Source organism: Manacus vitellinus, unplaced genomic scaffold (assembly GCF_001715985.3).
Source record: "Manacus vitellinus isolate BGI_N305 unplaced genomic scaffold, ASM171598v3 scaffold_38_pilon, whole genome shotgun sequence".
Classification (NCBI taxonomy): Eukaryota; Metazoa; Chordata; class Aves; order Passeriformes; family Pipridae; genus Manacus; species Manacus vitellinus.
Genome location: NW_021940526.1, coordinates 7,196,669 through 7,222,781, shown reverse-complemented (window position 1 = coordinate 7,222,781; position 26,113 = coordinate 7,196,669). Strand labels below are relative to the sequence as shown.

Below are 26,113 nucleotides of genomic sequence, written 5' to 3'. Positions count from 1 at the left end.
AATAAAAATACTTTTTTGAGTCTGTGCATTCACAACTGCTGGTTATTGGTACTGAAACCTTTGTCCTGACTGCACCCCCAGGCTAAGGAGTGCAATGGAGTCAAGGTTCCCATCGACACCAGCAAGCCCAACCCCAACGAGGTGGAGTTCGATAACCTCTACCTGGACATGAACGGCATCATCCACCCTTGCACGCATCCAGAAGACAAGTAAGGCACTCCTCTGTCTCTTTACAGTTAGCTTGTCTCTTCAGTGACAGCATTCCAGTCATTGAACTGCATGCCCTGTGTTTCAGGCCAGCACCCAAAAACGAAGATGAAATGATGGTGGCGATTTTCGAGTACATCGACAGGATCTTCAACATCGTGAGGCCGAGGAGGCTCCTCTACATGGCCATAGATGGAGTGGTGAGTACTGACACATCTCCTTTCCAGCTGTGAGATCAGGGTAGGTGCCGTCAGGTCTCGTGAGATCCTTCGGGAAATGGTGTTCTGAAATGAAAAGCTGTAGGTAAAACAGACTGTTAACTGAATTTTGGTGAGGGTAATCAGTAGTACCCCTGGGGTTTGTTATCCTGTAGGAGCTGGCTGATGGAGTCTGCTGCAGCCTGAGCTTTGCTGGAAACTTGTAAAAGACAGTAACACTCCAAGACTACTTCTGCTCCTCCGTTCTGTGGCTTTAGGAATAATTTACACCACAGGCTGGAACGGACCAGAGCAGCTGGTTTGAGCAGCTGCACTTCAGATGGGCAGTGATGGAGTTGTGGTGTGGAATATTTCACAGCCTTCAGGGACCTTTGAGGCTGGAAGCTTGTCTTTCTCCCCACCTGATCCTCATCTCCCCTCGGTACCTAGAGTCGTGGAATGGTTTGGGTTGGAAAGGACCTTCAAGCCCTTCTGATTCCTTTTTTTTAGGCCCCACGTGCCAAGATGAACCAACAGCGGTCAAGGAGATTCAGAGCGTCGAAGGAGGGCATGGAGGCTGCTGAAGAGAAGCAGAAAATAAGACAAGAAATTCTGGCCAAAGGTGAACCAGTGACTGTATTGGAGGTTTTCTGATGAGAATCACCTTGTTTTGAAAGATTCAGTAAGGTTTAGAGAAGGGATGTCTCTGCACTGCTGGGAGGAGGAGGGGATAACAAGCCTACAGAAGGCTGGATCAGTGTTCTCCAAAGTTAAGAACTAAGATAAAACAAAATGTCACTTTTTTTTCTTCTTCTGTCTCCTGCCTGAAATGAATTTGTGTTGAGTGCTCTTAATTCCTTTTGAAAATAAATTGAACAGAAGAGCAGGGATAAATGTAGTGAGGAAGCAACCAAAACCCTTGTGGAAGGAAGTACACATTTGTAGGGCTCGATGCAAGGAGTGTTGAGGCTTAATAGCAGGGATCAGATGGAAATACTCCTACACAGGGATAATGAGCTGCGAGCAAGGGTAGTTACTTGACAGTGGAAACTCTAAATTCAGTGAGGAAACAAAAGTCAGAGCAACTTTCTGAGGGTGATGGTGACATGGCTGGAGTGAAAGGGGAATGTGTAGCAGTGTTTGCTGAAGTCACGTTTGTAGATGTACTGACACCTCAGTCTTGGAGATGATATAATGGTACGAGCTGGTTTAATTTTGGTTTGTGGGTGGTTTTGGTTTTTCAGTGAGTTAATTGTTACCTGGGGAGCCATGTGGGGTTTTATCATGCAGAAATGTTTTAAATGGTCCATGCTGATCTGACTCTGCTCCCTGTTTCTGCTGCTCCAGGTGGCTTTCTCCCTCCAGAGGAAGTGAAGGAGAGATTTGACAGCAACTGCATTACCCCGGTGAGTGACCTGGCACTTCACCCAGCAATTGCCAGTGTCTGAGTGAAGGTTTCATTTATTTCCTTCCCACCCCTTCCAGGGGACGGAGTTCATGGACAATCTGGCGAAATGCCTGCGCTATTACATCGCCGACCGCCTCAACAGCGACCCAGGCTGGAAGAACCTCACCGTGAGTTCCCAGCTTCCTACTTGAGAGAAATGAAGGAGGTGTTTGGGCTGGGCTGGGATCTGATTGAAGAGCAGAAATTTAACAGATTTATCTCTTGGCCTGGCTCTGTGCTTTTATTAATAATGGGCCGACTAGCACGTCCTGCTGTGGCTTCAGAGACCATTTTGTCCTGATAACTCCATCCCCCAGCACCATTTGCTTTGATTTCACTGAAGAGCAAAGAGGAGGTTTGCCAGTAGAAGCCACAATTTGACATAATGGGAGACAGGGCTTTAGGAATACTTTTGCTTCTTTTGGGGGAAGCGTCAAGATACATTGTAGATGTCATTTTTGCACTGTTTCTTTTTTCTAATTGCTCCCTCAGTGGGCTGCATTTTCTCTGTCGCTCTAATGATGGATGGCAGGCAATGAAAATAATACATGTCAGCTTGCTTGCCTTTCTGGACTTGGAAATTCTCTCTTCCTCTCCTCAAGCACTCCACTCCCACCTAGTTCTGTTTCTGACAGTCCTGTGTTTGCTCTGTATGAGGGGGCAGAGGATTCAGTTAATGCAGCTGCCTGTGCTATTTGCCATGAGTTGGCTGTTCAAGTGGCCTAATTAGAAGGCAGTTGGCTCTGCTTGATTCCCTCCATCAGACCTGGGTTTTTATAAATGCTAATGCTTTATTAAGCTAGTGCTTAATAAATGCTTGTGCTAAGAATTGACGCCAGGGTGAGGAGGGGTCTGCTGTGATCATGTTTCAGGGCATCGATGAGTTGGGAAGATCCAAAGGGAAGCAGACACGTGTGTGCTTAATCCGTGAGTCCTCTAGTGCCTGTTTCATTGCCCTGGCAATTTATCAGGAAACAAAAATATGGCCTGATCACTTCAGTGGGGTTTGAATCAGTATGTCACCTTCATCCTGGAATTGGAGGGGAAAAATGAATGTCTGTTCATTGGTTCCAGGCTCTTAAATAATTTCATTTTGAAATAGTTGAAACTGCAGATTAGAATTTCAAGTGTTCATAAGTCAGGTTCTGTATTCAGTGTATGAACTGCATAAGTTGTTGATTTTTACTGTGGCAGCATTAATTATTGACACAATTGGAATGTGTTGCAGGTTATTTTGTCGGATGCCAGTGCTCCTGGTGAAGGGGAACATAAAATCATGGATTACATTAGGAGACAGAGAGGTAAAATTCAAATAAATGTGGACCTTTTGTTTTAAATTAAGGTATGGCCAATAATATTTTATTTTACATGACTTTGACTAAATGTAATTTTCTTTTGTACAGCTCAACCAAATCATGACCCAAACACTCACCACTGTCTGTGTGGGGCTGATGGTGAGTTCTCTCTTGCTAGAAATGTGTCCTGTTAAGCTTTCTTGTGCTGTTCTGGGATTGAATTGGACTGTGTCTCACTTGGGAATGTGTAAATAATCCGGTGGATTTGTCAGTTTTGGAAAGCTGTGTGTAATGGATGGGGAAGGGTCCAACCCTGCCCACAGCTCCCTGGGGTTGTCCTGAGGGGGTGGTTTGTGGGTAAAGCACATTGGTGTGTTCACACTTGCTGAAAGCAGAATCTACTTTGCTTCTGAAGTTGTATTTTTTTTTTCTTTTAAAGCTTAATACTGTTTATCTCTCATCATATTTTACTCTTTTCTTGATTGGTAGCTGATCTGATTATGCTTGGCTTAGCTACACACGAACCAAACTTCACTATAATTAGGGAGGAGTTCAAACCAAATAAACCCAAGCCGTGTGCTCTCTGTAACCAGATGGGTCATGAGGTTAAGGATTGCCAAGGTTTGCCCAGAGAAAAACAAGGAAAGGTAAGAATTTTGCTATTTCTAGTTTGTTTTTTTTTTTATCTACAAACTCGTGTATAATGAGATCCTCAAATAGTTCTTGCTGTTGGTTTTGGCTGAAGCATGAATGCAAGTTGTTGTTGAAAATACCTGGCTGTCCTCTCAGAGGTGAAAGTTGTACTTGTGCAGTACAAGATTATTATGCCAAAGCTGAGATCTTCACTTGTGGTATTTTGGGTTTGGGGTTTTTTTATCGCTGGTGAGAACAAATGATCAGTAACTTCACAGACAGGCAAAGCAGCAAAATGCATGCTCGGCACGAGGGCTTGGGAGCCTGTTCTTGTAGCCTTCTTAACTCCTTGGAAATGGAGCTGGAGAAGCTCTAAGGAGAGCTGGGGTGTGACGTGGCTCTCCTTTGGTTTCAGCACGACCAGTTTGCCGACACCCTTCCCGTGGCGGAGCAGGAGTTCATCTTCATCCGCCTGTGTGTCCTGAGGGAGGTGAGGTGGAGCAGTTACTCCAGCTGCTTTGTGTAACTAACATTTTAAACTCCATGCAGCCTTTCCCAATGTCCTTTTCCACGTGTTGCAGTATTTGGAGAGAGAACTCACTATGGCCAGCCTGCCTTTCACGTTTGATTTCGAAAGAAGTGTCGATGACTGGGTCTTCATGTGCTTCTTCGTGGGAAATGACTTTCTGCCTCACCTGCCATCTCTGGAGATCAGGTAGATGAGGACACGTTTTCTTTTCCTGCAGGAATACTCCCCGTGTTTCTCGATAACAGGAGTTATTTAACACTTTGGTTTGTGTTTAGGGAGGGAGCAATCGATCGCTTGGTGAACATCTATAAAAACGTGGTGCACAAAACCGGGGTGAGAGCTTTTCCTTTGAAAACATCTGGGGGTTTGCTGCAGAACAGGCTTGTTTTTCACCTCTGCTGTTCTCTAACCTGCAGGGGTACCTCACAGAGAGCGGGTTTGTCAACCTGCAGCGGGTCCAGATGATCATGCTGGCGGTGGGAGAAGTCGAGGACAGTATCTTCAAAAAGAGAAAAGACGACGATGTAATTTTTTTTGTTGTTGTTACATCCTTGGAGTTTGGTTTTAATCATGTGCCTTACTGTTAGCCCGGGACCCTCCCTTAAGAGAATAAGGAAAAAAAAAAAAGACAAATTTTGTGGTTTGTTATTCTATGATTCTCAGTAATTTTTGACTGGAAAGAAGGCACTTGGAGTTGAAATCACTGTGCCAGTGTTGGCAAAATGTTTGGCATATTGTTGCCCCAGCCTGCACCTCTCTTGGAAGTGGAAATGCCAATTTGATGTTCAGCTCTCAGGCCTGAGAATCGTAGAATAAGAAATATCTTTCCTTGAGTCTCTTCTTTTTCTGTTTCTAGGACGTTAATGTCTCTCCTACGTTTTTTTGGCAGCTCTCCAGTCTGGGCACCAAGCTTGTGTCCTTTGGCACTGCTGGCAGCCTGAACTGAGGCTACAGCTAAACTCAGTACATCATTTAAGCCACTACCAAAACTGTGGGGCTTTGAATACCTAGTTACTTTTTTTCTCCCCCATAGATTTTCAGGGTAGAGTAGAAAATTCCATCCCCTTTCTGTTGGATTTACAGACGGAAGAATTGTCCCACGTCTTATTCAGAACATTCCCTAAAAACCTCACGGTTTGGTCGGTTGAGGATTGCAATGAAATAATTTCCCAAGAAATCTGTATGTTTGACTGACTTTATTTCCCTTTATTCTTCATCTAGGATAACTTTAAAAGACGACAGAAAGAAAAAAGGAAAAGATTGAAGGTAAGCGAATTCCTTACCCAATGCAAAAACTAGCAAGAATTAAAATAGACACTTCTGGTTTTGGCAGGTGTGGTGGTTGGAACTGCAGGTGTTTCCTGGCCTGTGTGTAAGCCATCTGAAAGTTAAAAAATTTAAAATTCTGTTATTGGGGCGAATTTTCTTATATTCCCAGGATATTGTGATATTTTAAAAACGGGCCTTGTACTTTCATTTCCACGTAGCTCTGTTCTTGGATGGGCATTCCAAGGAAGTGGAGCTTCCAAAACTGTCAGGGCATGTGTTTTCCCTGAGTGCTCTCCAGACCTTGTGTTCATTTTTTAAATGAGGATTTTTTTCTGACTGTCCCTATTAAGTGTGGCAGAGGTTTTTCACTGTTGTTACAAGGAATGTGTTACTCCCAGGAAGTTAGACCAGGCCCCCAAAAAACTGCCTTTTGGCCCACGTGGAAAGAACACAGGCACCAAATGCAGGGGGGTTTTGGCAGTTTTGTGAAAGAGCTTAATAAATTATAACTCAGAAGCGTTGTGCCTGGTGAAGATCATTAAACAGGGCTCGTCTGTATTTATCTTTCAGAGGGATCAGCCTGCTTTCATTCCTGGTGGGCAGTTCTCCCCTCAAGCCCTGGGCAATCGATCCAGCCCTCAGGCAATCTGTAACCCCAGGCAAGCCGCCTTTGAGATGAGGATGCACGAGAGGCACAACTCTGTAAGTAGATGTTCAGAGGTGTTGGCACAGAGAAGGGAAATAATCACCTCCCGTGGTACTCTGGACATCTTTTTTTCTCTACCCCATTGAGCTTTCTTGAAAAGCAGGCACCAAAAACGTTCTTTTTCGAGAAAGTGGCTTTTAATAACCAGTTTTTGTGGAAAGGAGAAACTTTGGATGAAATCTTGGGAAAGGCGTTAGTGAGGGAAAACTGGAAGTAAGTTGAGTGCTCTGTTAGAAGTCTTGATTGTTACCTTGAAATAACAATTATGACAGATATTTTCTTTTTGGGTATAAATCTTCGTCCAAACAGTGAAAAAAATTAAAGGCCCTTTTCATCGTAGAGGTGTGGGTTCTGTCTCTGAAGTCTAAATACAATATGCTTTTTCAAAGTATAATTTCTGCCGTTCTTCCCTTTTAATCTTGAAACTTCTGCACCTGAGTTAAGCACATTAGTTCCTTTGTGGAACAGGAGGCGTTTCTTTTTGACTCCGTAATATTAAAATGGATAAATTTGAGAGGAGTTTAAAAGACCAGCTGTGAAGAAACGCAGCATTTCTGACAGTTCTGAATTAGAAGCACTGGTTTTTTTTGTGTGTGTGTTTTTCACTGGTGCTGCAAAATGAAGCTGTAACAGAAGCTGCAGGACTAGAGCAAACAGGGGTGTTCCAAAATTGGAATATATCCAGAATGGCATGCTTTACCAGTTTCTGCTGTCTTGTTTATTGCATCCTTTTCTTTCTCCAATCCAATGACATTTCTGCCTGTATGAAATCAACGCCTGCCTTTTTAATAGAGGTGTGTTCTTCTTTCCATTTGCTCCTTGGCTTAGCGGGTTCAGGGTTGTGCAGCCTTTGCCTGGAGTTTTTCTGGAACTGAAAATAACACGTGTGATTATTGCAGAGCTGTTAATTGTAACTTGAATTTAAAATGCCTAATAAATCCTCCTCTCCCCCCCTTCCCCCTATTTATCTGTAATAACTCTGATCCCAGACAACTTCAGCATCTCCAAATACCAGCCTGACTCCTGATGGCAGCCCGGCCCTGGGAGGAGGAGGAATTAAGCGGAAAGCTGAGGACAGTGACAGTGAACCTGAGCCAGAGGATAATATCAGGTGAAGCCATTTTTTTGTAGCACTTTGTTAGCAAATTGCTGAAATAGATGCAGCCTAATTAATGCCATTTAGCTCAGTGCAGCAGTGCCTTCGGATGCTTCGCTATGATCTCTTTATCCACCGGTAATTAATGTGGAGGGCTGGAATATCCAGCAAATTCCAGGGAGATGGGTGAGCTGTGGCTGTTCACTCTGAGTGCCCAGATTAGTATGCGTGCAGGTTTGCAGCCTCCCAGCCACGCTCCCTCTGAGACCCAGCGCTAGATTGGCGAGACATTCCCTGCTCAGCCCTGATTATGTGAGTGGAATGCGCCATTCCAGGCTGGAATTCTCCACCTGTTTAACCCATCCACTATTCCACACCGGAATTCTCCAGCTGTTTACCCCTCCACAGTTCCAGGCTGGAATTCTCCAGCTGTTTAACCCCTCCGCCGTCCCAGGCTGGAATTCTCAGCTGTTTAATCAGTTACCTTCATGTGGGCAGCTTTCATTTTTCCTCCCTCTCTGATTTGTGGCAGGCCCTGTTTTGTCTGGGAGTTCTTTTAATTGTCTTAGGGCAGCTGATCCTTGGATTATTAAGGGACGGGAATTTTATGAGAATTAACTGCCAGTGAGTCTGCATTGATCAAAGGTTTAAATCAAGCTATTGCCATCAACTGCAGGCCTTTGCAGTGGTTTGTTGAGGGGTCTGCCCTTTAAATGCAGCCAGGAGGGGGTTTTGTGTGCACTCAAGTGGACGTGGGAAAACACTGAGGATTGTTGTCACCACATACTTGTGACATCCAGCCCATCAGCTCTTCCAGTATCTCATATTCCAGCTCTCATTCTCATTTTTTGTCCTGTAAGTGTGTATCTAAATGAATTGATTTGTTTTTGTTTTTTATAATCAAGCAAGCAGAATTCCTGTGTAGAATCAGGATCAATGTTAGTGTTCCTTTCCCTTGGAGCTTTAGCAGAGGCTCTAAAAGAAGCTTTAACAGTTTTACAGTGACCAGTGTGAACGAACTGTGGTGATTTGTGAGCAGCAGCAGTTCTGACAGGGTTGGTATTGCCAAGGAAAAGGATGTGCTACGTTCAACTGCAGTTATTTAAACTCTCCTGTAGCTCAGAATATCTAAATATTTAAAGTGGTCTCAGCCTTTGTGGAAAGGCTGATTTTTCAGATGGGATATTCAACGCCAAGCTGGAATTGTTGGGCATAAACTTCTCTTTAAAAAAATAAATCATTACTGAGGGATTATCAGATTTAAGCAGTTTGGTTGGTTTTTTTTTTCCTGACGTGATACAGCAGAGCTGAGGGATTCAGGTGCTCATGTGTGAAAGAGGAGCAAGTTTTTGTTTTGCACAGACATGAGGGGGAGCTGTGTGAAGGGAGGAGAGAGGGTGGCCGGGATGGCTCCTTTGATTCCAGGATCCATCTCTGGGATGAGGGATTGAAAATCCCCTGGGAAAGGGAGCTACTGTGGTGTGAGTGAGCAAACCCAGGATTCCTGGGCTGCAGAAAGTGCTGCTGGTAATCACAGCTTGTCTGAACAGCAACAGGACAGTAGAAATTACTATTTGCTTTCTTGCTTTTTATTTTGAGGAGCGGGAAAACTCTGCCACTTTTCTGCTTGAGAGAGGCATTAAGAATAAAGGAATGAACTTGATGTGAGAAGATACTCCAGTAAGATAAAGATTTTGGCCTAGGGTAGATTAAAGGAAATAAGAGAGGGAAGAGTTTTTTCTCCTGAAAGAGTAAAAGCACAAAGTTCAAATGGTGAGAAATACAGAATTGCTGACCAGAAACAATTCTGTTCTGAGAAATCCTGACAGCAACAGGCCTACGTTTGAAAATCCACCCTGCTTCTAGCACTGGAACTGTGTTTATCAGGGTGGGAGCTTCAGGATCTCATCTGGATTTTCTGGGGTGCCAACCATCACACCTTATTCTCTTGCTGCTGAGTATCAGTGTTTCCGCTTTCCTTTAAACTGTCTGCAAATAGAAGCTGAAGTAGCCAGTGACTAGGGGTGACACTGTAATTCAGACCTGTAAGGTGCCCCTGGTGAGATGTATCGATGGCTGTGTTGCAGGTTGTGGGAAACTGGCTGGAAGCAGCGCTACTACAAGAACAAATTCGACGTGGATGCCTCCGACGAGAAATTCCGGCGCAAGGTCGTGCAGTCCTACGTGGAAGGGCTTTGCTGGGTTCTCAGATATTACTATCAGGTACCTCAGACTTTCATCTCTGAATTTTCCTTTGTGCCTGCACCCTGTTTTGTTTTGGCCTGTTGCTCGTGGAAAAGCAGTGGAGTTTTTCAAGATGTGCAATAAACGCTTGGTACTCAGGGTTTGAGTGCAGTTTCACCACCCCTGGAGGCACTCAAGAAGCAACTGGACCTGGCACTCAGTGCTCTGGTCTAGTTGACAAGGTGGTGATGGGTCACAGGTTGGACTCCATGACCTTGGAGGTCTTTTCCAACCTCAGCGATTCCCTGGTTCTGCTTCTCATGTGCAGTAAAGACTCGTTGGTGTAGTAAGGACCGATGCCGTTTTCCCTCTGCAATACAAAGCCATGAATAATGACATTGCAGGTGACTAAAGGAGGGAACAAAGGACAGAGCCTGTGAAATGCCAGTAAGAATTGGAAAGGACCAGAGTTGTCAGTCTCCTGGTGGATTGTAATGATGTTCTATGAAATGTGTTGTGATTGAAGTAATCTGTACCCGATTTAAATCTTTTGATAATTGAGATGTCAGATTGGTGAGAGATTAGTGGGAGTTGTGGGGTTTGTTGCACTGGTGGTTAATGAGGAGCTCTGTGCCCTGAAGGCAGAGTAAGTTGGCTGTGCTGTGTGACCTGGGAGCCCAATGTGCTGCAGCTGATGGGGTTTATCTGCCTCTGCAGGAATTGGGGGGTTTGACACAGTGCTGGGTTGATGGAACTGCACGTTTTCTGGGGGTGTCCAGCTGGGAGCTCACACCTGTCCAGCTGGGACAACACCTCACACTGTGCACCTTAAAATGGGTTTTTTTCATCCCCCCCATGGAACAAACTGTGGGAGTGTGTTCCCCTCCCTCCCACTGCATCCGTTGGTTGAGTTTGGGCTCTGGCTCATTAGTTGTGGTAGATTAAAATCATGGAGTTTAAGGTCTGCTGAGCTCTCCACCTCCTTGTGTGTGTGACCTGAGACCTCCTTTTGCAAAGGACAGATGTCACCTGGACACCTTTATGGGTGGGAATTCCTGTGATCCTGCACACACTGAAGGCAAACCATGTTCTTGTTAACCATGGCAAGATATATCCTACAAATCTATTCATGCCCATCTGTCTCCAGGGGTATAAATGACTCTTCAGGTGAGCTGTAGAAATGTCCTTGCTGGGAAACTGCCTCACCTTCAGTGATACAACGGCACAGAACCATTCCAGTCTGTTGCATTTGGGATGGAGCAGCTGGCAAAATGCTGCCTGCTTGTGTGGAGATTAGATTAGGAAGTGGTTGGGGCTGGGGGGACTTCAGAATGGTTGGTTTGTTTTATTTTTTTTCTTTGTACCATAATAAAAATTGATTCTAATAACTGCTGCTCACTGTCCACGAAACTCGTGACAGGATGTGTTACCTGCCTTTCTGTTCTTACAAAAAGCTAATAATGCAGGGCATGTTCCACTAGTGGGAACATCTGTTTGGAGAGGGGGAAAAAAAAAAAAGAAGGAAAAGAAAGAAAGCAATCCACCTGGCTTTTGAAACCTTCCGAAGCCATCTGAAGGATTGCATTGAATAATTATAGTCGCTGTAATTTTGTACCAAAAATATCACTGGAGGAGCCTCGTTGACATTTACTTGTTCAGAATTGGAAGTCAAAACAGTAGTGGGCTTTTGTTTCAAGTGGTGCTGCTAAGAAAAATAGCTGAGGAGGTGAAAACTTGACTTGGACCTCCCTGAGCCGCGTTTCCTTTACCAAGTGCAGGGTGTTCTGGCGCGTTTTGAGTTTGTTTTCTCCTTTTTGAGGACGCACTTTATATTCCCCAGTGTTCGAGCCAGGAGAGCGAGAGGGAAGGAGCAAAGTGCTGCTCCAAGTGTGTGTTAGTGCTGGTGCTGGAGAGAAAAGTAACAGCTGAAGCCAGAGTGGTTTCCAGCCCGCAGCAAGCACTGTTCACATTTTCACACCTTGTAGGGCATATTATGGGGTCTCTGGCCCCACACCTTCCCCAGTTAGCAGTGGGATTTTGCTTTGAGAAACAGGAGTGCAAACTGTGTGCTGCCAGAAAAATGCTCCTTTCTGCCATGTTTTTCACCTCTGGTGACCGGGCTGCGTGATTTTTGATTTTGTTAATTTTTCTGACGTGCCTGATTTTATTTATCTTGCTTCTCCACCTTAGGGCTGTGCATCCTGGAACTGGTATTACCCTTTTCACTACGCTCCCTTTGCTTCTGACTTCGAGGGGATTGCAGACATGCCTTCAGATTTTGAGAAAGGCTCCAAACCGGTAGGGCTCCTTTATTTATTCGTCGAGTTCGTTATTTATTTATTTAATCGTTTGTGATTTAACACCTCATTAGGAGTGTCCTACATCTGGCTTGTCTGATTTCAACAGTTTAAGCCCCTCGAACAACTGATGGGAGTGTTTCCAGCTGCAAGTGGGAACTTCCTGCCGCCGACGTGGAGGAAGCTGATGACAGACCCGGTGAGAATCCTTGTTGTGTCCGCTCTGTAAGGCTGGGTCACCTTGTAGGGGTGTGAACACCACCTCCTGCTGCTTCTTGCTTCAGGAACAAAAATGCCGGAGCCCAGGAGGTTTGTAGTAGGTTGCAAGGATTCTTCTTCTTCTTCAAAAAAAATAAATCCTTAAAAGCGGTTTCTTGGAATTCAGGTGTTTGGGTGAGAACTCGTTTCCTGCCTCTCTTACACTTCAGGTTGTTTAGGTCCTTACAGCAGCCTTGCAAAGCTTAATCCAGCAGATCACCTGCAAATTTTCTCTCCTGCTTAATTTCTTGGTTTGAATCTCTGAGTAATGGACGTGCCCAACCACACTTGATGCTTAAATGGCATTTATTAAAAGGTATTTTTATTAGTGACAGATCCCTGCATCCCCCTTAGCGCTGTGTTTGGTGCCATGTGACACTCTGAACCCGTGTCAGAATTGGCTCTGAGGGTAATTTTGATTTTGTTTTCTCAATGACAGGAATCAAGCATCATTGACTTCTACCCTGAAGATTTTGCTATTGATTTAAATGGGAAGAAATACGCTTGGCAAGGTTGAAATTTCAACTTCTTTTTTTTCCTTTTTTTTTTTTTAAGAATCTGTAAAAATAGGAAGGAATTGGGAAATTATCTTAGTAAGTCACACAGGTACCTTGTGTTACTTGGTGTGGGGACAAGTGTTTTCCAGCAGGTGTATTTTTGAAAAGAAATCACTACGAAGAACAAATTATGGTTCAGTAACTGATTTTGGATTGGCAATGATTAGTAGTCTTTTCAGCAGCCATTCCAGATTTGTTAATTTTTCCTGAACTAGATTAATCATTCTTCTGTTTTTATCAGCCTCACTGTGTAATTGTCTTTTGTCTCCTTTGCATTTAATTAATGGATCTTGTTCTGCTCAATCAGTGGCTCATTAGTACTGTGCCAAAAATGCTTTGGGGAATATAGAAATATTTGGGAGCATACAAAGAATGAAAAAAGAGCTACAGCATTTATGCAGCTTTTTCTTTCCTTAGAGAATATTAATTTTCAGGGTCTGCCAAATTCTGTGGGTGGTTACACTGTGAGTAATTTCACTGCAGGTGAAGTTTTGGGTTGTCCTTTCCTTCAGTTCTAGGACAACAGTGTTTGTTTTAATGAAACCACATAAAGATCTGACTTCTGAAGCAAAAGTGTTTCAGGCAGACCAAGTTTTAAATTGGGAATTCACGGTGGGAGTTCAGAATCCCTGTGGATGAATTTGAAGAATTTTCCTAGTAAATTTCCCAGGGCTTTTTGATTTCTGTGGTGAAAGGAAACCCTTTCTTGACTGAGGAAATCTATCAGAGCTTTCCATCCTAGTCTGGCTTTTTTTTGGGGTTGTTTTGGGTTTTCTCAACAGGTGTGAAAAAACAGTGTTTTGGTTTTGCAGGTGTCGCGTTACTGCCCTTTGTGGACGAGCGACGCCTCAGAGCTGCCCTGGAGGAGGTGTACCCTGACCTCACTCCTGAAGAGAGTAAGAGTTGGGGTATTTTGTTAAAGAATTGGGACATTTTGTTGCCTCTTGGGTGCTGCACCCTAAGTGAACAAGGTGTAACAGGTGTTTGGTTGGGTTGAGTTATGGCAGACTCTTCTTCATGGGTTCTGCTGGTAATTAGAGTGATCCTGCTGGGTCTGTTTTTGTGGCTTGTAGAGGCAAACGGAGGTGTTTGTTTCTCCATTTTCTGGTGGGTGAGCTGTGGGAGGCATGTGGGACCTGGGGGATTTTGGGTTGGGTTTTTTACCCAGCGGGTCTGGATCTGCAGTGTTACTCTGTATTAGATTTCCTCCCACTGAACACGAGATTCCTGCTGTTTTACTGTCTGCCAGCTGCCCCTGTGACCAGAGCCATCCTGCTCTGGGCAGACTGTCCTTCCTACACTCTCCAAGAATGTTCAAAGCTTTCTCCCCAGTCACAGTGAAGCTTGGCTTTTGTGGAGGTGTCACCAGGACAGCGTTGCAGGTCTGCCGTGTTCCTTCCTTCCCTCTTTGCTCTGAACTCTTATCCCATTCCCTTCACCTTTCCAGGCAGAAGGAACAGCCTTGGTGGTGACGTTCTCTTTGTTGGGAAGCACCACCCGCTCTGTGACTTCATCGTGGAGCAGTACAAGACCAAAAACACAGAGGTGGGTTGTGCTTGTTCTCGAGGGCCTGTGGGAATGGGGAGGTTGAAGGTCTGATAAAGTGCTCCAGCTGAGCAGCTCTGCCCTCCCCAGGCAGTGGACATCCCCCCGGAGCTGTGCCACGGGATCCAGGGGAAGCTGAGCCTGAACGACAACGCCGTCCTCCCGGACCAGTGAGTGTGGCCTGGGCTGGGTTCTTGGTGCTCAGGGACCTTCCCTTCACGTAGAAGTATCTTCATGCCCACAAGAAACTTAAAGCTCCCAGCAAGGCCGTGTGTGTAGTCTCTGAGGCTCAGCACTCGTGGCCTGAGGGTTCAGAGCGGGCGTGTGTCACCTCCAGCACGTGGAAAATCCCAACCAAGGGAAAATTTCATCCCACAATCCTGCTTTTCTTAGCCTCGGAACTTGGCTTTTAGAGCAGCCTCAGAAATCTTTGAAGTGCCCTGATGTGTGTAGTTGCTGGTGAATCTGGTTTTGTCTGTGATTTCACCTATGGAAGGCTGATTTTTATGGATTTAGTAGTTGCTTTATTAGGTAAACAAGGCCTGGGTAGCAGAAGTCATAGTACTCAGGGGCCTTGTTCAGTAAGGTTGTGTTGGTTTGGCCTCTCTGCTTTTGTATGAATATGAATGTGGGCTGATGTGACTTCCCTTTAGTGCACATTGCCTAAAAAAACCCAAACTCTGCTTTTTATATGCTAACCTGCATTGCATTAGAGAAAAATCCAGATAGTGGTATCTAAGATACATTTTGCCTTTGTCCATTTGTCCTGTGGCACTGGATTCAGGACTGTTCCCAGCTACACATAGGAAGAATGCTCATATTTTTTTGTTTCCTAGAGAATGCATTTAGTCAGAGAAATGATCAGAGTAATCCTCACCTTTCATTTCTCTAACTGTGCTCGGAGACATAAGCAGGTGTTCAGTAGCTCGTTTGCATTAAATGCACAAACACTGGCTTTGTTGCACAGATAATGGATCCCAGGCCACACTAATGGGCATTTCTCCATTCTTGTCATGGCTGGTGAGGGACATGAGCAAGTCAGAGCTGTTCTTGGGAGGAACAGGAAAAAGAAAACTCTTGTGGCATTGAGAAATAAGGATCTGGTCAGTCCAGTCCTTATAGAAGTGCTGGATTTAGGGGAAAGGCAAGTTAATTTTCAAATCCCTGTTAGGTGTCACAGGCTGAGTTGACAGAGCACCAGGGGAAGAGCAGCAAGTGGTGAGAAATGTGTTACCTGATGTTTTGACAGAGGTTTTTCTCCTGCCCAGGGTGGTGGAGTCTCCTGTTCCGATGCTGCGGGATCTCACCCAAAACTCTGCAGTCAGGTCAGTGACCTCTGGGTTTAATGCAGTGGGGTACAACACACAGCAACCAAAACTCATTTTACTGTGGTGTTTTCTTGTTGGATTTGCAAGGCTCTGGCCTGTAACCTTTCACTTCTTGAGCCACATAAGGTACCTGAGACACTGAAAATCACCTGTGATCTGTCTGTGTAATTTTTTTCCTTCAAAGAGGCCTAACTTGGTTCAACTAGAACAGGCAGGAAGAAATGCTGAGTTGTGGCTTGTCAGGATGCTGTGGGAAGGATGTTCTAAATGGGGATGTAGTTACTGTGAGTAATGAGTTAAAGAAAGGTTTTGGCTTTCCATCTGCCACTGTCAGGGGCTCTGAGTTGTTCTGCACTTCTCTCCATCTCTCTGTCGCAAGGATTTTTCTTCCTGTCCCTGGAGATGGTATGAGCAGTCAGGGTTCTGCTCTTCAGCTCCTGTGACTGAGGCTGAATTTTCCAAGGGGCCATTATTCACTTTCCTTGGAGTCTCATTCATTCTTGGTGTCGAAAAGCAGATATATCTCAGCTGGAGGAGCGAGATTATTCTACTCAGCCATTTGCTTTTAGCTTTCTTGGCACCCCAGGCATTCTTCTGTGTCAGATGGTAGGTACTGAGAGAACAGGTTGGTGTCTTGTGCTTCAAACATGTCCCTGGTGGGACCTACCTGAGAGCTGGATACTACACCAGGAGATGGGAATTGCAAACCCAGTGCTCTGTAATGTGTTGTACCAGTAGAAATGAAGCTTTCAGACAGTTTTTGCTCTATTGCTACTTAGTTTGTCTAGTACTAGACAGCCCAAAGCTCAGGGTCTGTGAGGTGTCACTGAAAATAGGGATGCATCCCTCCACGGGAGCTGCTTGGAACTGCCTTTCAGGATAAAAATCCCTGCTCTGGGAAATCCCACTTGTAGCCAAGTGCCCCTGGTCCCCTGCCTGTGGGAGCCTTTGAGCTCCAGCAGGCACAACCAGTGCTTTGGCTGCTCGAGGGTCTGCAGAAGAGCCTTTCCTTCCCATACATGGGTCTGACTGGTTTCTGGGCATGGAACTTCCTTTCTGGAACAGGGGAGAAAAAAAGGAAAATAATGGAGACATCCCAGTCCAACATATCCATATGCAGGAAATTCCCTCTGCAGTTTAAGTCGTGGGTTCATGGCTCTTTCCTGTTGTGTGCATCACTGTTAATAAAGCAGTGGTTGCTTTTCACTTTGGCTTCATTATGAAGTGAACCTAATCCTCAAATATTTTCTCCTAGCATCTCCTTCAAAGATCCACAGTTTGCTGAAGACTTTGTTTTCAAGGCTACGGTGTTACCTGGGGCAAAGTAAGTGTCAGCTCTCGGCTTTCACACAATCCCAGTGTGATTTATTCATCCGAGTGCTGGCTCTGATAAATATTTATGGCACTGTTTTTATTCCTAAGGAAACCTGCTCCGGTGCTGAAGCCAGGAGACTGGGAAAAAACCAACAATGATGGCAGGCCTTGGAGGCCACAGCTGGGCTTCAACCGAGACAGGAAACCAGTGCACTTGGACCAGTCAGCCTTCAGAACCTTGGGGTGAGTCTGCTGGGGGGACTGGCCGCCCTGCTGGGGTGGCAACCCTTCTGTTCTGCTTCTTGAATTAATAAAAAACAAACAAAGAGGGTGGGCATGGACTGTCTTGGATGTTGGTGTTCCAAACTTTGGTGTCCGATATTTAAAATCAATATTCTGCAAACAGATCGTTACAGTGATTTTGCAGTGATGTCTTGTTTGCTTCTGGATGTTATTTTTTTCCTCCTAAATGTTTCTGACTCGCTTTCCTGCTGTTTTGGCTTTTTTAAAACTCGTTTGGTGGATACTTGCTTGAAGTACAGAAGGTACAATGGGAATATTGCACACAAGTGATAATTAAGACTGTTAGTGAAGACAGGAGTGTCTTTTATGCTTTTAGAAATGAAAAAGCTGTAAAAACCTGGTGCTGCACCATACAATCTGTTTGATTGTCCCTTTGCCAGGCACTGCCACAGTCAGTTTTTGTTAGTTGTCCAGAAATCCAAGTGACTTCTGCAGGTGCTGCAGTGTAGTGTGAGAAAGGGAGAACAAGCTGGGGTTGTGTATCACATAAAAATTAAAGTTAAGTGCTTTTCCACACTGGGGAGTGCAAGGAGCCATGCATTTATCAGAGCCAGAGAAGATAATGTTTTAAAGGACACTAATTCTAGCAAATAAAATTGAAGTCTGAAGTGTCTCTTTAGGAAGAGAAAATACTTTTATTATCTTAGGGATCTGGAGGAACCGGAAAAAGAAAAGGCACCACCTTTCCCTGCACTCTTGTGCTGGGAAGCAGAGTTGTTCTGGGGCTGGACTTGTGAACCCTCTTCTGTCCTTCCTTGCCACAGTCACCAAGAAAAGTGCAGCTGTGTTATTGAAAATGTGAGCACTTCCCCAGGAGCAGCTCCCAGGGCCCGGGCGTGTGCCGGGATGTGCCTGGGCCCTGATCCACGAGCACATCCCTGCCTCGTGCTGGCACGCTGCAGAGGGCTGGGGCTGTGGATGGGCCAGGTGGCAGCTGTGCTGCAAGATGGAATTCACCACAACACCCTGATCTTTCTCCTCTCCTCTCCTCGCTCGGCGCAGGCACACGATGCTGAGGGACAGGGGGATGCCAGGGATGTATCCCAACGCCGTGCCGATCGGAGCCTACGGGAGCCCCTACGCCAGGCCCCTGCTGGGGGGGCAGCAGCAGATCCCCAAGCTGTTGTCAAGTAAGTGCTTGCTGCATTTCAGAGCTTGGGTTTGGGCTGCTCTGTGGCACCAGCACAAGCAATAAGTGGGTCCAGGCACCTGCCTTCATTAACCTCGTGTTGCTCCTCTCTGTTGCTCCTCCTTTATGGGATTGCTGTAGGGAAATGTGCTGAAATGGAGCAGAGTGCCTGCAAGTGGGATCCCAGTTGGAACACTATGCTCTGGATTAAAATGTAATAGCAAAAGTAGCACTGTAAAACCCACCCATACCAAGGGTTCCTGGTGCCTGTTACTTGGAACATATTCCATCTGTGGTGGAATCTCAGCATCACCAATAAATCCTATGTGACCCAAAATGGAGTTCTTCACCCCAGGAAGGAAGTGCTTGTGCTCTTGAAAAAGGGTCTTGGTCAGGAGTTCTGCCTCTTCACCTGTGCTCAGGTGGGATTGAGACAGGAGGACACTTGGTTCAACTGCCTAAGGAGGTGTGAAATCCTGCAGTATTGAATTCTGCAAGTGTTGGACATCTGAAGAGCTGACACAGATGAAGTTTGAGCTCCAGAGTTTTGTCCCATCTAGACTGGTTGCTGCCCAGTGAAGCTGTCACCCTCTCTGTATCTTGCTGGCATCTTTGCTGAATATCAGACAGCAAATAAATAGTATCAGTGGCCACTGACCGAAACTCAGTGTCCAGTCCCAGAGCAGAGGAAGGGAAGTTGAGTGGTGAGTGCTGATTTCTTGTGCAAGGAACCAGATTGGTTTAAGTAGAGAGGTGGATTGAATATGAGCCTGGAGGGATTAACTTGGGTTAAAGGAAAACCTTTTTTTTAAACAAACAAGAAACACGAGAAGGCAGAACCACCAGACAGGCATCACCTTTTCACATTCATCTTCCAAAATCAGAAAGTTTGTGTGGCTTTGGGGAGAAAGTTTTCAGGAGCCCAGCAGTCCCTGTACTGCTGTTCCTGTCAAATCTTGGCACTCTGTGGGAAAGCTGCTCTCTCTGTCTCCTGTCTCTGGAGCTGATCCTGCCAAGGAGGTGCTCACAGAGCTCTCATCCAGCCACCGCTGTCCGGAGCCAGTTCCTGGCACTGTGTTTCCGTGGGAGAGGGCAGTGCAGCATGCTGCAAATGTGTTCCTTGGCACTTCACTGGCTTGTGCTTCTCCTCCTCTTCTGACAACGCCGAGCTGTCCTAGGAGATTAGTCTTAAATTCTAATTAACTTCTAATTTACACTGACTGCGGCATGAAGTCTCAAGGACTAATTACGGCAGCGCTTGACTCTGGGTTTGGAGATGGTCTTCCTTTCAGTGCCTCATTGTTTAACAGAGCTGTGAGGGCAGCTCGTGTCCATCAGTAGGATGGATGCAGACAGCATGAGGGATGTTCTTGCTCCCTAGAAGGACTTCCCAAATCACATCCTGGAGCCTGGCTGGTGGGTCAGGCCCCAGTCCACCTGAGGAGTGAAGCACACTTGTCTCAACTGCTCTTCTACCAAGGAGAGACAATTCCTTAAACCCTTGTTAGAGGTCGCCTCCAGGTGTCATAGCCTGGCATTCCTGCTGGGATCAGCCTTTTGGGTGTTCACACTGAAGGATGTGTTTGGGAATGGACCCTACCCCAGCTGTGTGCGAACCACTGTCCGGTGTGGCACAGTTGGACTGGGAAGCGCCCAGAACCCACACATTCCTGAAAAACCGCAGCTGACATGGTTAAAACTCCCACATTTTGTGGGATCAACGCAGAGCAACTTTCCATTTGCTGTCTGGTGTGTCCCTGTGTAGGCTGCAGCACAATCAGCCCCCGAAGGGCGATGCAGTCGGGCCGAGTGCCACCTCTCCCTCGAGAGCCGGCTGGGGGTGTTCCTCGCCGGTGCTCCCTGATTTCACTCGGATGTGCCAATTTTCAGCTGATGAATAATTGTCTGTGCTGATAACTTGGGGAGTCAAGTGCGGGGTGGCAGCGCTCTGGGAATGGCAGGTCTGGTTTCTGCAGCGCAGGACATCTGATTTATGACTTTCGTCGCAGTCGGTAAACTTGTCAATTAGCTGCGTTTGAAAAGTGATCTTGATTAGTGCAATCAGTAAACACAAAATCTTGCCTTTGATTGCCACCCTGATTAGGTAAATTGTTGCTTGAGGAGCTACTAGAGAAGGCAGTTTCTTTGGCCTTATAGCTCAGGAAGTGCCTAAGTTTTGCAGCCTAAAGAAAATATTAATTGTCATTTCTTCTCCCATTTGGTGTCTTTTTGAAGTGCAATTCACTGCTCCAAGCTCTTTCCCTCCAAGATCGTTCTGCCAGCCGTACAAATGAATAGTAATAAGGTGGATTTAAATGTCTTTATGATGATTTCATTAAACTCTTTCTTAAACTGTTCCCTAGAACTGCAAAGAGGTGTGGTTGCAGCAGGAGAGCTGGGTCCTTTCTTGTTGACATGGAAAGGAAGGGTCTGGAAACATGATGAGCAGAGCTCAGCTCTGCCGTGTTTCTAGGGTGCTGCTGTCTGTGAAACTTGGGAATTATTAGGAACAGTCATCTTAGGGTGTTTTTGGTTGGAAGCAGTGACACTCTTGGGGTGTCCCAAACTTAAAATTTTATGGGTTTTTTAGCAATTTTGTCTGTAGGGTTTTTTTTAAAGCTCTGGTGTGTTAATTGCTCGTTTCCCCCAGAGCAACACTGTGGGTTCTCCTGTGCTGCCCTCCCCTTGTATTCCAAAGCAAACACGGCGTTGTGTGGGCACAGCCTGTTTGGCCCTGGAAAGGCCTGACCAGGGGGAAAGTGCCACACATCCATCTTCAGTCCTGGGCATGCTTTAGGCTGGTTTGGTTGGAAATTGGGTGGAAAATAACTCACTGTACCTGCTGAGAGCATGGGTGGGTAGCAGTGTGTGTGTACAGAGAGAGGTTTATTTGTTGGCTGGTGTAGTTGTGTGTGCAGATGTAATGTTTAATAAACGACTCTGTATGGAGTACAGATAAAGAATCGTGGGCTGGACTGGCTTTGCTCCAGCAGGACGAGCGGAGCCGCCGGGGATGGGGATTTATCCCGTGTTCTCCCTGCTGGGGGCTGCTCACACCCTGCCCTGCACACCGAGAGAGAGGGACAGAGCTGGGAGACAGGCACAGATTGATTTATTTCGTTTTTCCCTCCTTCCCTTTGGAATTCTCGCCGGGCTTCCGCGCCCTCAGCCCTTGGCAGCGTGCCGGGGTGTCCGTGTCCCGTGCTCCAGCTGCTGGAAGCAGCTGTTGGAATGAGGTCCCACTCGAAGGCCATTGAAAGCCATGAAAGGTGTCAGTGGAGCTGCAGCCTTTGATTGACGCCGGGGCTGCCCGGGCGCCATTGAGGGGCTGCTGCTTTTATCCTGTTTGCTGACCAGGTTATTTAGAGGGACAACAACCGTTTAATTGCGTGTCCTGCCGGAGCAGGGCCGGCCCTGCCTCGGCTTTGTAAAGAGCTGGTTTGGGTGGAGGGGACAATGGACAAGTGGGTGGTCTCCCGTGCTGCAGCGCTGGGGCTCCGGCCAAGTTTTCTTACCCAAAAAAGGCTTAATTCAGCCTGATTCCATTATCTCAGAGGTCATTAATAGATTTTTTTTTTTTTATTGTTGTATGATCATTGACTAAGTTAACTCCTTTACCATCTTTAATGATGATACATTTCTATTTTATATTATTGAATCCTTTATGTTTTGTATCCTAAATATAACTTTATTTAAACATGAATAAAGTGGGACTGTTCACTTTATTCCACGCCCTGGTCATCCTTGTAGTTTCCTTTATGGAATAACTTAGCCCAATCAAAGGGAAGCTGGCCAATTTCCCATACCTGCCAAAAGCCTAAATATTTAGACTATTACACGTTTGTGGCTGACAAACATGGTGTGTCGTGGTGATGATACAGCAGGGGGGTGTGTATCTGCGTTTTTTATGGAGTGATGAATGTACTTGGAAGATTAAATTGTTAGGGGTAACAGACGAGGTTATGCATCTTTAACAATCCAGTAGGAGACACCTGTGAAGAGTCCAAGCACTCACCAGAGTAGTCCTGGCAATTCCAGCTCATTATTCTTATCACCTGAAGCCTGTTGGGCGTACTGAAACCAAAAAGGTTGCCTTTTATCAGTTCCCAGCAGGGCTCTGTCCAAATAGGCAGCAGGAGCTGATGGCTTGGAGTGTGTTTGTGGCATATCCAGCCTGAGCTTTTCTGTTTGGCTCCTTGAAAGCACAGCCAGGAGTGGAGCACGGCTCTTGAATTGTTACACTTGCCCTTTCTTACTTTACCATTTTGTTTCTCCCCTCCAGACCTTCGGCCGCAGGAGTCCTGGCGAGGCCCCACGCCCTTGTTCCAGCAGGCACCACAGAGGTAAGGCAGGAGGGGTTGGCAGCTCTGTGAGACCTGCCCAGGAGGGTGGATTGGGGCTCTGCCAGCCTTCCCAACGTTTGTTTCTTCCCCTCCTTTGTTTTGAACGTTGCCGTTTAAGTTTGTTGAAACGGTGCTGTACAGCGGGTTTTTTAAGTTAATTAAGGTCCGTGGTTTATTTATGTTTTGAGAGCACGCTACGTGGTGTTCATCCTTTAAAAGGCTTGAGTAGTTTGAATTAAAAAAAAAAAAACAAACCCACTTTCCATTAAAACTCAGGCTTCAAAATTAACTTTACTGTTGGTGCTTTGGTACCGTTCTTGGTTCTTTGGCCTTTATCTTATTGAAGCTTTTGAGATACCATGAAATTGGACACAGAGAGCTTAAAACTGCATTAGATTTTGGACAGGCTAAACAAATTTCTTTTTAGGAGGGCTGTGGAGCTTAATGAGGCATAACTAATGGTGTTCCACTTTTATCATTTCTGTGCTGCAGCCGCAGCATTAGTACAGACCAGCCATTGATTCTTGCTACAAACCTCTTGAAGTCCTAATCAGCTTCTTTGGTACAAGTTTTTCAGGGCTGACAAGCCCATTGTAGGGCAGTGTCACTGTAGGTCAGTAGTTATTAGTTGCCACTGAAAACAGTTTCTTTAACTACTTAAGGCTGAACTGAATTAAATGCAGAAGGGACTCAGGGAAGGATTATGGAATCTGCAGTCCAATAAGTGCCATCGAATAGAAGGAATGTGACATGGTTTGATAATCAGGGATGTTTTACATGCATTCCTTCATTGATGGCTTGTGTGTCCTTCAGTGGGGGGACTCAATAAACTCAGGGTACCTGTGGCAGCTATGAATAATGATATTTATTTCTGTTTATGGAGGAATGGCAGAGCACGTAAGGGATGTTTCTGCACCGAGGCACAGGGTTTTTTCCCTCGGTTTTATTTGCAAATGTTGGCCATTGAAAATATGGGCTTTGGGAGAATTTATTGAGCTCTCCGCAGCCACTTTCCATGGCAACCATTTTGATCCCCACTGAACCAAGTCTGGCTCCCTTGTCCTGTGCCTCATCCATGTGGAATATTGTAAGGCAAGGTTTGTTTATAATGCAAGCTTCAATATTGCTTGGGCCATGGGAGTTGCTGCTCCCACACCCTAATTAAATCCAGCGTATACAGGACTATTTTCTGAAGGATTGCTGCAGGTCTGTCACTTGTCCTTGCCTTTTCTTTGTTGCACCTTGGATGGTTTATGAAAATCTCTGACTTGCCAGCTCTGAGGATCAGTACTTTTGCCGTTTCCCTGGAAGGTTTGGGATTTGGGAAGCAGATGAAACCTGCTGACGTCGAGTGAGCTGCTGTACAAAGACAAGCACAGAGACTTAAGCAGAAGGTTAAACACAGGGAGACTTGGTGCAGGAAATAATGTCTGAACCTGTTGAATTGACCCCTGCAAGGGATTTTGGGTTTCCCAGTTCATTCCCTGGGAGCTGCTGGTTTCCCAAACCACCTACCCCTGGGGCTGTTCCCACTTGCTGCTGTGGCTTCAGGTGCTCCAGGAGCAACGAGGTGCCAGGGGGGAGAGCAGCCAGGGATTTCTGTCCTCTGTCACCTCTGTTCCCAGGAAGAAATTAAATGAGGGAGAGAGCCAGGAGCCCTGTCCCTGCTGCCTGGAAAGCTTGGAGCCTTCGTGCTGTTCCAGGGATGGAGTGTTGCAGGAGGGGGCTAAAGCACCTCTTGCTTGCCAGGCCTGGGGGGAATAAAAAGCAGGAGTGGAAAGCTGCTTCTCTGTAGTCCAGCAGGTCCTGCCTCCCGTGTAGGATCTCTTAAATCCAGTGCTGCAGTGCTACCTGGCTGAGGGACATTTCCTGGCTGAGGGAAATGGAGCAAAACCATTTGCTTGACCTGCTCACAGAAGAGATTTCCAAGGAGTCTGAGCTTGGAACACGGGGATGTTTGACAGTGTAATGTCTCCTGAGGCTGTCTTTGAGCTGTCCTGGCTGAATATGCTTCAGCTGAATCATGAGTTGGGGTAACTCTGGAGAGTGATTTGAATGATTCTGCCAGTGTGAGCTCCTGGGATGTTTCAAGTGGCACAGTCCCTTTTTGGTTGCAGCTTTTGCTGCGTGCAAATCTCCACCCTCACCAATTAATAGATCCACTGGATGAACACAGAGTCAAGTGCTGTGAGTCCTGTAATTTCCATATTTCTTGTTTACAAGATGAAAATCTAATTTATTTTTTTTTAATAATACATAGTTCTGTGAATTAAGAACAGGCTTTAAGATCAGAAAATGCATTGCAGCCTTTTTTCCAGGTTTAGAATCCATGGTAGTTCTGACTGAAAATCACCAATTTCACTGTTTCAGATGGCCTTGAGCAAAAATGCCCCAACAACATCATGTAAATATTGTTGTGTTTAATTTGTTAAATTCCTAACTTTTCACTAAACATCACTTAAAAATAACAAGTTTAAACTCTGTGCCAAGTACATATTAATGACAGAGGAAATTTGTGTCAAACTTTCCCATTCCAGGCATGGAGCAAGTGCTGGCCTGTGACCCTCAGCTGTATTTATCACCAGCACTTGTTACAGAGACAGAATGATTGTTAATGAAAGCCCAAGAGCTGGGGCTGTGTGGGCATTTCCCAGTAGTTTTCCTTAAGGCAGAGCAGTGTATTCATCCCGGAGAGTCTGCTGTTTTCTAGGAATCATGAGGGGGGAAAAAAGTTAGTACTCAAAATACTTAATCCAAAGGAATAAGTATGAACCTATCTTAGAATACTGACTTTGAGTGTTTAGTCACTGAAAGTGTGACTTGCTATGAACTTTAACTACAGCACTGCTCCTTCTGAGGGAGGATTTGGGTGACATTGTGCATTCCTGGGGTGAAAAGCACAGCACACAGCTCAGTATCAGCACTTACCATTCATGCATGTCCATTTTTAGTCCATGTATTCCACGTCCTATCCACCAACTGCATACTTATCCAGCAGGACTCATATTTTTCTAAACAGGAATCAAGTTATTTGCTTCTGGAGATGGCAGGAGTTCCTTATGCTTTCCTAAAATCCAGGCAGGTCTCACTCTGACCAGGTGGAGCAATTGTCTTTGTAGGCTTTAGTGTGAAACCAAAAGCAGTTTGCATCCAAAACCACACCACTATCACATCCAAAATGCCTGTTTTCATCCGTTTAGTCTTGCCTCTACCTGTCTTGATTCCAACTTTGCCTCTGCTCCAGCTGGTGGAATGTGTTTAAAGTCCTTCCCCTCCCAAAACTCCTCAGTTCTCACAGCTCCCTTTGCCTGGTGTTGTACAACTGGCTGTGAGTCCTGCCTGGCCAGGACAATCACAGCTCCTCCCTGAGCTCCGGGGTCATTTGGGAGCCTGGCTGCCCCTGGAAAGGGTCTCCAGGGTGGAAATTCAGCACATCTGGGCAGAGGCTCTTGGAAGAGACGAGGAGTGATGTGCAG

General features: G+C 45.8%; 1 protein-coding gene across 1 annotated transcript in view; it reads left to right on the top strand.

Annotated features, from left to right (window-relative positions):
• XRN2 (5'-3' exoribonuclease 2) overlaps positions 1-26,113 on the top strand; it is a 38,583-nt gene that overhangs the window by 7,171 nt on the left and 5,299 nt on the right. The window contains exons 3-29 of the mRNA XM_025895658.2: positions 82-209; positions 296-407; positions 915-1,026; positions 1,752-1,810; positions 1,890-1,979; positions 3,080-3,152; positions 3,255-3,305; positions 3,636-3,793; positions 4,195-4,269; positions 4,361-4,494; positions 4,584-4,641; positions 4,725-4,832; positions 5,530-5,574; positions 6,148-6,279; positions 7,273-7,394; positions 9,467-9,602; positions 11,754-11,861; positions 11,970-12,059; positions 12,558-12,630; positions 13,488-13,571; positions 14,123-14,220; positions 14,311-14,390; positions 15,489-15,545; positions 16,804-16,872; positions 16,971-17,105; positions 18,168-18,295; positions 22,577-22,637. Of these exons, the coding sequence (XP_025751443.2) occupies positions 82-209; positions 296-407; positions 915-1,026; positions 1,752-1,810; positions 1,890-1,979; positions 3,080-3,152; positions 3,255-3,305; positions 3,636-3,793; positions 4,195-4,269; positions 4,361-4,494; positions 4,584-4,641; positions 4,725-4,832; positions 5,530-5,574; positions 6,148-6,279; positions 7,273-7,394; positions 9,467-9,602; positions 11,754-11,861; positions 11,970-12,059; positions 12,558-12,630; positions 13,488-13,571; positions 14,123-14,220; positions 14,311-14,390; positions 15,489-15,545; positions 16,804-16,872; positions 16,971-17,105; positions 18,168-18,295; positions 22,577-22,637 (2,576 nt within the window). The remainder of the gene's footprint in view (positions 1-81; positions 210-295; positions 408-914; positions 1,027-1,751; positions 1,811-1,889; positions 1,980-3,079; positions 3,153-3,254; positions 3,306-3,635; positions 3,794-4,194; positions 4,270-4,360; positions 4,495-4,583; positions 4,642-4,724; positions 4,833-5,529; positions 5,575-6,147; positions 6,280-7,272; positions 7,395-9,466; positions 9,603-11,753; positions 11,862-11,969; positions 12,060-12,557; positions 12,631-13,487; positions 13,572-14,122; positions 14,221-14,310; positions 14,391-15,488; positions 15,546-16,803; positions 16,873-16,970; positions 17,106-18,167; positions 18,296-22,576; positions 22,638-26,113) is intronic.